This window comes from Periophthalmus magnuspinnatus, chromosome 19 (genome assembly GCF_009829125.3).
Source record: "Periophthalmus magnuspinnatus isolate fPerMag1 chromosome 19, fPerMag1.2.pri, whole genome shotgun sequence".
NCBI classification, from domain to species: domain Eukaryota; kingdom Metazoa; phylum Chordata; class Actinopteri; order Gobiiformes; family Gobiidae; genus Periophthalmus; species Periophthalmus magnuspinnatus.
The window spans coordinates 5,889,051-5,900,789 of NC_047144.1; the positions used below are offsets into that span (position 1 = coordinate 5,889,051).

The 11,739-nt window shown below is 38.0% G+C and overlaps 1 protein-coding gene across 1 annotated transcript; it reads right to left on the bottom strand.

The window, feature by feature from the left end:
- Positions 1 to 435: 435 nt before the first annotated feature.
- kctd5b (potassium channel tetramerization domain containing 5b) lies at positions 436 to 11,360 on the bottom strand. The gene is made up of 6 exons (XM_033984571.2): positions 10,989 to 11,360; positions 6,722 to 6,830; positions 6,366 to 6,457; positions 6,188 to 6,283; positions 4,434 to 4,559; positions 436 to 2,667 (listed from the first exon to the last, which is right to left on the bottom strand). Exons 1-6 carry the CDS (start codon positions 11,208 to 11,210, stop codon positions 2,638 to 2,640), a joined length of 675 nt encoding a protein of 224 aa, XP_033840462.1. The 5' UTR covers positions 11,211 to 11,360; the 3' UTR covers positions 436 to 2,637.
- Positions 11,361 to 11,739: the final 379 nt, after the last annotated feature.

Here is an 11,739-nt window from a genome sequence, read left to right on the forward strand (position 1 = left end):
TTAAATTAAAAAAATGCCTTTAAATCAAAGAATAACAACAAAACACAGTATTGTATTAGCTGTCTTATACCGAATATAAAAACCACCAGACAGTACATGAACTGAGTAAATGTAAGCCACACTAGATGTCGCTGTTTATCAAATTATGATTTGGATATCTATTACTCAAACCACTCAAACAAGAAACAGACGCAAGCACAAATATTCATGGACTTTTTTATTGGGTTTACATGTTATGCAATACCATAACGTTCTATATACCCATAACCTCATAGTTACTTTGCACATTGTTTTATAATTGCATAAGATCATAGAGAGTGCAGTGATATGATAGAAATACAAATCAACATGATTGTTGTTAGTTCTAGTAATAAGATGAAACATTCACTCCCTATGATCACGTTTGGATTCATATACAACCATGCATAACAGTGGTCTGTGGCTTATGACTTTAATGCAGAGGTGGGCACTTAAAAGTATTAGGCTACAGATTTTTATAAGTATACCCATCACATTAAATGATAATCCATGGGAAAACCTGAACAAGACAACAGGCTGAGGGCCATATTTGTATTACAGGGCAAATTATTTGTAAAACATTTTCCCTGTAATACATCTACAAGACAAGGAAGTCAAATAAACATTAAATGTCGTTGCAATACAGTTTTATAAAACCTACATGAACAAACTGCTACTCTAAGCCAACATACATCTGTCACAACTAAGACTGAGTCTGCCATTGATGGGGCAGATTGCACGATTGTCTGCAACGCTCTAGCATAGGCCGCTAAAACTGATAATTGGTCAAAGATGTACATATCAGTACAGATGGGAGTGCTAGCTGCAGTAAAGTCACACAAGTCAGACTTGTATCAACATGTGTGAGGGAGTGCAAGACGGTGTTAACTGGAAGGCTTCAGAATACTATAGCAAATGTAAACATAGCCTAGCTCTGACAGGAAATCCAGTCTGATTCATCCTCTCCAATCTTTCACTTTAAAAGCCCTTGTGTCTTTGTGTACATATGTTTATATCAAACATGCATCTCATACTTGTATCTCAGACTATAAAAACAGCTGTGTATTCAGCAAATGTTTGCCATTAACTAAATGTACAATGTGTGCCAGCATTAAGAAAAAAAAACAACAACAAAAAACTACTTATCCCTGACACTGATCAATGTGCACAATACACATAAGACATTGGATTTTGGTCAACCAGGGGAAAGGCAACAGTAAATGATTACCACTTGTGAATGTACGATGAACCTATAAAAACACATCAAAACCTTAAAACAACTCTTAAAAGTGTTTCAAAATGCACTATTTACAATGACATTACAAGCTATTAGCAATGTGTACAGTGATAATTCACTGCAGTGCTGTAATGCTGCTTATAAACCAACAAATCTAAAATGCTTATAAGAAATTCTTATCTCACCCAGAACAAAAGACACTTTTAAATGTAACAGTCAACTTCATAGCCAGCCAGGTTTAGCTTTGTTATTGGTATCAAAACATGTCTCAGGCATGTTCATGCTGAAAGACACTCAGCATCAAACCTTAAATCCGAAATTTGTAGACCTGTACAAACAATGCAAAACAGAATTTAAAACTATTTTTTTCATAATCAAAGATCCAGTATAAAGAACTTCTAATGAAGTTACGCTTTCTATACAGTGTACAAAACGTGCAGTTTAAGAGTTAAATATTAATATTGATCTTGAATTATATACATCAAGTTTTCTTAGATATGATCACAATTTCCTTCACCACTGCCTTTGAACATTTCCAGTCCTCAATTTGCCCTCAGCCCCAGAAAGGTTAATGATATTCCCTCAAGCAAAAATTTTGAAAGTCACCGTAGAAACTAATCAAGAAACCAATCAAGACAATGTTCATATTTTTTCCACTGCCAAGTACCTTGGCATGACACATTTTAAACACATTTTATATTTTAACAAAATATCTCAATTTGAGAATAAGAGTGAAGGATCCATCACTGTCATTTTTCCTTTTTTGTTGCAGAATAAAATATTTGTATGGGTGCCAGAAAACTTTAAATAATGCCCCCCTGTACATACAGTGGACAAAAATACGCACCCATCTCAACAGCAATACTTGGTGTCCAGTTTTTTTCTATTAAGTCTGTGCCAAGACATGCTGGAAACAAAGACATGCCATAGATATAACTTGTGTTTTTAACAGTTTGTGAGGGAGAGAATTCACATTTACCTGCATAAATATGAACATGTCCCTTCTTAATGTCTTATTTTGTTCAAAGTTTTGATTCTTGAGTTATAAAAGACCAGCCCAATCCCTTACCAGACCCTTGAGCTGAAGGATATCATGAATAAACTCAATAGATGACCCTGAGTTAATAGTTGGCCCCGTTGAAGTCGGCCACCTTTGTAGCATTAAATATCAGTAAATTACAATTCTACACTTTTCAAAGGTCCAGTTAAACAGACAGGCACAAATTGTCAGTAAACATACCTATTTACATTGAGAAATAAAAAAGCAAATGGAGGGACAAGAAAAGACAACATAGACCCCCCTTTAAACACTCCATTGTGCCAAATGTTCTTCCATAGGGATGATATGTTTTCATCATAACACCTGGAGTTCATAATACTCTTCACATTCGAGAACCCCTTTCCTGAAGAATCTGCCGACAAGAAACAAAATGGATGTTGGTCAATACTTTGGTCACAGTGCGTCTTTAGCAGGTAACAGAAATAAACAGGGAGCAGAGGGTTGACTCTGTGCAGCATATGGTTGTGTTCACCAATTATTACTTATTTTGATTTTCATTTCGTTAACAATGTGGCAATAGTCCAAAGTGACCTTTATTGAGATGAAAAAGATGCTTCTGACTGATGGACAATAACTGAAAATGCAGCAGCTGATGATTCAGCATGGCCTCTATTAACAAAGGCAGCAGGCACGGCAGTAATTACAGGGGTTTCAATTACACTACCGAAAAACCAAAGAGCTGTTCTCATCTGCATTTAAAGTTCTATTTGACCAGCTGATTCAGTGACCTCCACAATTATAGACATCATTGACAAAAAAAGCACATTTTTTTGTTTTAACATTTAGACTGTACACATTTTGTCAGATTGTTATAATGATCCAGATTCCAGTAGCCCAAAATTTCCATAATTCACAATAAGAAGTAAGGTGGGTCAAAATTTCTGAAGTCAGACTGTAAATTTACCTTTAAAAGCGGATGCCTATAATTGAGTACTCTGTAATATGTATATAGCCAAATGAGAGCTAGACTTCGGTAGTGTAATGTGTATTGGGAGCACAAAGGGAGGACAGGCCAGGGGTGAGTTCTGGAGACTGGGAGCAGTTGAGCACTCACCATCAAGTCATAAGTGCTCAACCCTAATCAGAGTCATTCATTTCATAATCTGTCTCTTCGTCCTCGCTCTGAGCAACATGCAGCATGCAGACAGCACAGAGAAAGACAAGAAAGGCATGAAGTTCAGGAAAAGAAGGAAGAAATAAAACTAGTGGAGTGGGTTTAAACCAGTAACAACATTCACAAACATTTATCCAGAGGCACTAATGCAATTTCCAACATTTCAATGAATCGAAAATGTTTAAATTTACAAAAAAATAAAATAAAAAGTCATATTTGAGTATGGGCTTTTGGTGATGTGCCCCTGGATTCAAATACAGTCTGTGCAATGATTAAACAACGACCATTAATATCAGCACAAAGCTAATTTAAACAGGCTTCATCATGTGTGGTTGCCTTCTGCGAACAGTCCTGTGGGGTTGGGCCCGTGGGAGCGCGCTTCCTGCCCTTGAGAAAATGAAAGACCTTGGTTGTAGCTCTTCTAATCCACGGACCTACGCTCCAGCTAATGCCTTTAACTGGGATTAAAATAAACCTAAGAGGGAGACGTTTTGATCTTTCTTCAATGTAACATGGTTCAGTCTAATTTGCATATCTTTATTCACTTTAATTATTACTGCTTCTCTGGTTGTTTCTGGGTTTCAAATGACATAATATTCTAAAGGTTTGTATTAATTTGAGATTGGGTGGGGAAAATGTTGTGAGTTAGACTTTGTGGTGTGGTTGGATCTATACAGGGTGATGATGGATGGGGCTACGGTTAATCACAATGAATGAAATAATTGTAATCATATTTTGATACAATTTTCTGGACTACATAGATCATTGAATCAAACAAAAAAGAATAAACCATTTTCATCATCTCAACAGGCCTGAGATGTTGTGATGTTGTCTGAAGCACTTCCCTTTTCTTTAAATTTTCACCACATACCCTTGAGGGAAAGATTCTCATCAATAAACCAGAGGTGTGGTTTTTGTAAATGCATTTGGTAATTTTAGCCTTATAGTACAGAGTGTCATTCAGTGTTGTTGGCTGTGGATGTCCATGTGGGCAGTGCACTTACCTTTGCCTTCTCACTGGGCTCACTGTTTGTCCCATATGATTGATTGTGCAGCTCTTTGGACACTACACACAGGAACTCTGCTTGGTCTTCATTCCCATAGTTGTAAGAGGAGCCTATGCTGACCAGCTACGGAGAAACAAGTACAGAGAATGAGTAGTGCCATATCAAGAACAGACAGATCATAAATTTACAACACACTGCTTTTTAATACAACCACTGGGGTTTGCAAAATATATAAAACTGTTAGGCTATTGTGTCACCTATTGTGAATCCCAAATATTAACTAAGTGTTTGTGTCCACCTTGAGAACGTAGACATTACAAAAAAATACAATAAAAATACAATGAAAATACAATAAAAATAATCCAATGACATTACAGACAGGAAACACAGTCACTGATGTCTACAAAACCAGGAAGTGGATGTAAGGAAGCCGACATGCTGGTTGAAAAGTATTGGGTAAACTACACCAGTATAGAACCAACGCATTTTCTAGTGCTAAACCACTTTTATATTGCCATGTAATCACAGAACAATCAGTTAGATTGCCAAATATGATTTAGAGCAGTGCTGTTTCATGGCCGAGTATTTCCATGATGCAAAAAGATTAAGGAATCTATAGTGGTTCCAATGCAACATCAGTGAGGGCAGTAAAGCACAGACCTTTCACTAACATATAAATATGCTAGGGTTGAAAGGCATAGAAATTAAAATGACTGGAAATATGGACTTTCTGAATTAAAAAATATATAGAGAAAAGGTAAGAGTTGCTGCTGACTTGCACTGCATATTGAAGTGCAGGCAACAAGAACTCTTGTTGTACCAGGAGCATGTCCAGACATGCTTTGCCTCATTAGCCACTCCTGAGACTTGTTGTTAGAAAACCCTCTCACATTGATGAAGCAAAAAAAAAAAAAAAAGAAAAGAAAAGAAAAAAAGACAGACTAAAACAGTCTTTGGAATTCCCTTCAGCCCAAGGTAAACGTATACAAGAAACTACTATATTTCTGGGTGCAGGTATTGAAATTAACAGCCAAATCATTCTAAAATACACAAGTTTATAAACAGATATATAAGATATTCCTAGATTGTTGCAATGCAATGAAATATTCACACTATCTCCATTGAAGTAAATATCTGAATTAAATCTATTTCTTGATTGGCATCCAGACAGCAGGATATACTAGGGCAGTTTAAGTGGAAGCGGCTACATCAAAGCAAAGCACACACACACACCCACACACACACAAACAAACATTTGACAGTTGACATGTCTGTGAACTGTGAGCATATGTACAATAAGAAAAATTAAAAAGAAAAACAGACTGAAAATGATGATTGCGTTGCCCATCTCTGAGCAGGCAAAAACAATCAAAAGTATAAACTAAGGGATGAGCAGCCGCTCTGTCTACTCGGGACAGACAATGGCCATCGGGAGATCGTGGACAACACAGGGACCATGCAGAGTTTGTGGGACACACCTCTCCGCTGTTGTTTGGCAAAGCAGACTCCTCTCCCTTCACTTCCCTTGACACAATCAGCAGAAACTCTGACTGGTGGGCTCGCCCGTACCCTATACTGACAAGCTGCAACAACCAATCAGAGCACAGAGGGGATGCTCGGATCACGTATGCAGACACTGGGAAATGCTGTTTGGTATTTTCCCTGAAATGTCTAGAAATGTCCTATTGGACAAGTGAGCATAGCCGAGTGGATGAGGCACAGAAACAGGCTGCTGCGGCTTAAAGCTTTACCTGCTCAAACTTCCAGCCATCCGACATGGTCGACACCATCTGGGTCAGCTCCTCCTCCTGGCACTGCAGCACCCGGTACACATGCTTCACCGGGACCTGAGGTGGATTACAGAAGGATCACAAACCAAATGTCCGCAGACTGTCAGTAGCACACACAGGGTTCACCGTGTTCACTCACCTGGGACGTTTTACAGTCACGTTCCCTGATCTTGTCTTTTATCAGCTTTATTAATGATGTGATATTGTAGAACTCTGCTTCTTCAAGAACACCTGCAAAAAATTACATGTGATACACAAACCACAAAATATAGCTTGTCAAATATTTTGCTATGGTCAGAAAATATTACAAAGCTATTTTTATAGTTTCAATAGCAATACATGGATGATGCAAGACGGCATTTGTCAAAGTAATTCACAGTGTGGGCCTCAACACACACAATTAACTTTGATCTTCGATAGAATAAAATGTTTAATAAATAAATGTATATAATTTCAAACACAAAAATTAATCATTTATGACCACCTAAACCTTACCCTCTTCTGCAAGGTCTCTGTTGAGCACCAGTTTACCGTGCCTTAGGTAGTTCAACACAGGGCCAAAGTATGTGGGGTCTCTGTCGATGAGATAGGCACCAGTTTCATCCTAAAAAGGCCAAAGAAAAAGCAGTTAATGGCCCACATAACAACATCCCGTGCCAGGCAATTATGGGGATGATTGCTGTTCTTAACAACATTAAAAGGAATAATATGAGTAAAAAATGTGTTTGTTTTATTTAACCCAGTATCCGTAGCATTATTATTCTTTATTGTAATAATGTTATCAATGTAAGTTGAGATCTAGAATTGTTCTGTTTCTTTTTCCTGCATTTTAAACGAAAAGATTTGTATTAAACTATGCGTCACTGAGGATAGAGTCCATTTAAAACAATGAGCTGTTGGCGACTAAAGCCTGAGGGATGAGAGTGGCTGATTCTCTGTACAGACTGATATATCACTTTACACTCCCATAGGACCTGGATTTGATCCTGATTCTCCCTCACTGGGTATTCCCCTATTTCTGTAAGCTCTGATTAGACTGCTATTGTCTCTATGGGAGAGTGTGTTAAACAATTAGAGCAGAAAAAAAGATTTGGAACAGCAGCAACCAAAGATACCAAAACGATGTCTGACTATGCACGCAACAGTATTTAAAGGGTGGAAACCTCTAAAATTATACTATAACTTCAGAACAAGGCCATTTCATTTCATGACAATGATTAGGGTTAAGACATGAACTCAACATTGTTCTCTCTAGTGATGAGTGGTGGTCCCAGAGGTCTCCTTTTGTGATGACACTCTAAACTCATTTGGCCGTTCTCCTTTTCACAACTAAAATTATCTCTCACATAGAGCCCAGTGGATTTATATCCACTACATATATTTCTGTCCTCCCTCTAGCTGTAGCTCAATATAGTTCAAATCACACAAACCACACAACATATTGTAGTATAGTAATGGCCTGACCTTGACATGTGCAGCAAATATGATATGTGTATGTCAAATATTAAAATTCATATTTCTTGCAGTTTTATGAAATATAAGAACATTTAAAGGTTTATAGGTTAAATGTCCACCGCCTAAATCACAAGTATATATGTTGTTTAAAAAAAAAAAAAAAAAAAAAACTTGCATGATTATGTTTAATAATTAAGATAATTTTTATTTCAGAATTTGCCAGAATATACAGAAGGTAAATTATGTGTGTCTTGTTAGATTTGTTCATTTTCATCTCTTCTAATAATTTGTTTATGGTGATGTAGAGATGAAGCAGTGGTAGTAGCGGCAAAAACTCAAAATTATTTGGAGGGATACCTTCCTTTTTTATAATTGATGACCTAAAGTTGAATGTCGCTTATGTGGCATACTGCAAAACAATCATAGTTTTGCACACAGCAAACTTTTTAATTATAAACAAGAGTTTCCCACCTGGGGCCAGGTGGGGATTCATAGAGCGATGAACTTTGGTCTGAGGCAGACAGAGGGGAACTGTGTTGAGTTCATCTGTATTTAAACTGACAACTGCATTATAAAATACATTTCAACTGGACAAATACTATTCTGAGGGCTCTCCTATTCATGGGTTCATATTCTATGATATATTACAATTTTGAAGGAAACAAATACATTTCAATTTATTTCAATAATCAAAAACAGTTATGACAACAACCGTGTAAATGTGTGTGTGTATATATACACATATGTACCTACATATTACGCACACATATACACACATGTATATATACACACACATACATACATAATATATACGTACTACCAAATTAAGCAAAAATTAGCTAGAAGAGTGTGATTCACATGAGGAAATGTTGGAAATTAACCTTATCACTCTCCTCTTGCATACAATACATATCCTCCTGCAGGAAATACCATAGCACCCGCCCTAGCGTTGATGTTGTCAAATAAGGCTTATGCAGACAATCCACCAACCTCACAAGGTTACCCATTCATACAGGTCAGGCAAGTTAACACAACTACTTTGTTTTCTATTTAAATATAAACCGTCTAGCTGACTACACAGAGTGTAGAAGAGAATTCTTTGGAAGTGAATTCTCTTGTTGTGCTTAAAAATCATTCACAATCATTTCATTTCTTGTGTGTTATATCTATTCCTTTTGTGGCCAAGATTATTAACCTAAAGACACATTAGAATACATTACATGAAATTTGGTACTTAACATTAGCCTTTTGAGCTCTGACAGAATTTGTTAGCCCTCTGTTAAGTGAACACAGTAATACCAATAGTATTTAATAAAAATATATTATTGTCATTGAATATTACTGATGAATAGCATTACATTCTTTTACACAAGAGATTACTTTCTTTCTGCTAAATGAGCAAATGCACCACCCGTGCAAAAAATAATATTGAGCCAATAAGGGCAATAGGATCAGTCAAGAGTCACACCTGCCTCAGCAGCAGCAGCTCCCAGCAGCGTCCTACTGAGCACTTAGAGTGAGAAACCAAGCAGCAGAGACGTACAAGCGTTAAATATTTACGCTTCCTTCCAGTGTGCTCAGGCATGACACACAACCAGAATCCAGCTACACACCACAGAGAGGACTTGTGCGGCTGCAAATGGATATGAATATGAAAAGAATAAGAAGTCAGGAGGGTTTAAAAAATGTATGTTGCTTTCAAATGCAGAAAGCCTGGTTCTTTACTTGAGAGGTTAGAAATGGAGGTGTTCAGAGGCAGAAATGTACTAAAAAGACCACTCATGTGAGCACTTTTAGAGTCTCATATACACAGGACAGCCCTGGACATGGCAGTGTCAGTGCACTCAACAATATCACACCAGCATGACAGCTATGAGTGGCATTTGTCAAATCTGAGTCAAACCATTAAAAAAAAAAAAAAAAAAACACCCACCAAGGCCCTATGCTGTCACACGTGACAGTCCACTTTCTCCTCGGTCTCTTCCAATGTGTATAACTGACACCAGTCAACAACATGAATAATGTAGCTCCCCTCAAGAGTCCTGCTGAAGCACGTTAGGCTGCGTGACTGAGTCATGCACTGCTGCAATTGCCCAAAACACCCTGTTCTGATATGAACTATCACACAAGAAACGTATGATATTATGTTAAGACAACCTGCTATATGGCTTTAACTGCACAATAATGTCCATCTCACAGGTCAGGGGAGAGATGTACATTCTTAGCTTAGAACTAAATGCACTTAAGATGAGGGATTGAGATGGGCTGATCGGATGCCCATAGGAGGATAAACTGACAAAAAAGCAAGCTGATTATTTAGAGATTAAGTTATTTGCATACAAATTAGATGCGTAATGGCCTCTGCATAAGGAGGTCAGATTGATTATATTGTGTTGTTAGTAGATGAGAACAATAAATAATGGAGCAGTAAAGTAAGCCGTGTAAAGTAGTGCACACAAACACTATTGCATTGTATTGTGGTGGTGCTGGTGGGCCCCTAAAGCACATACATGCTGGTATTCCACTTGCAGATGGGGAAAGAGGGAAGCAGCTTGTGGAAAAATGAGGCCATTCAGGGCAGATGAGTGACTTCATTCAGAGATATGAGCAACACCTCACTCTCTTCATTTAACAATGACAAGCTTCGGCTTAAACAGGATGAACAGCCAACAAACCAGACACCAAAGACTTAAGCCACAGAAAAAAGTTGCTTCATAAAAACTTTTAGTGCGATAATTTCTTCTTTAATGCAGAGATCAAGTAATGAGAAAAAATATATATATAATAGTGGAGTGTATTTGTAATACGTAATGTGCATCAACAGTAAAGAAAAACACTATTTGACATCTGAACGAATGAGAGGGCAACGAAACTTAGTGTAATGTCCTGCTGGGGAAAGTTTCCATGGGATGTGGCGAGTTGTGACTGATCTGAAATCAAACTGATACACAACACTAAACAGAGCTGAATGTGTGTTTTAATATACTAGCCCATACAAAACAGTCAAGGCAATGTCTAAAACTAATAAGCCTCCAGGAAATACAGATAATGAGAGCAGCTCACAACTGAGAGAAAGATCATATATCATGTGGTGACTGTCGGAATCTAGCTAGCACAGAGCTAAGACAACACAGCGCGAATATTCATTTTCTGTGCTTTGCTTTATAAAACAACATTCATTTACACTATTGCAAGTCTACGATCGCCTCGTTCCGTGGAATCCAAAGTAGGAGGCTTTTGACACTTTAAAAAATGTATTTTAAAATAAACCAAAGAGGCTAACTAGCTCGACTAGCTTAGCATTTACCTTATCGGAGTCTAGTTCGGGGTCAGCTTGGCTCAGTCTGTAGAGAAATGACTTGGGGTCTCGACATAACGTTTGTCTCGTTGTCAAAAAATATGTGCCCCCAACGTTTAACCGGATCCATTTAGACGATCCGAGACTGGTCGTGCTGTTTCTTTCCGACGAGGAGTGGGCCACACATCTGCGGTGAAGAGAGCCGCTGCTTTCGGAGCTGTTCTCGGCCATCTCCCTGTGAGCGTCTCCTCCGCCTCTCGCTGCGCCGTCTGAGAGCGGAGCACAGGAAATTTTCGAGCTGCAGACACCAACTTTGACTCCACCACAACTCAGGCAAAGCAGCAGATATTCGGCCACTCCTACTGCCACCACTACACCAACTATATGAGAGACAGGCAGTGGTACAAATGATTCTAGACACGGGCGAGACTCCAGATTGGTGCGTTTTACGCGGAAACGTGTCCAATGTGGAGAGTGAAGCGCAACTAGGGACCCATGGGGCAAAGGGGGCACGAAATCACTCTCTTGAGATGAAGTCAGTGTTCTCAATGTAGGTTACACCATGGACACTACAAGGTAAGTCACGTACATGGAAGAAAGGTTTTGCTGATTTAAAATCCCAAGTGTAATTTTAATTTAGCAAATTATTACATTTAACTCCAGAGTTATTCATGGGGTTCAGTTTCCTAATATATATAACATTTGAAGACATTTCAACATTCAAAAGATAGGGTATTGTGCTTTAAATTAGTAATTACAA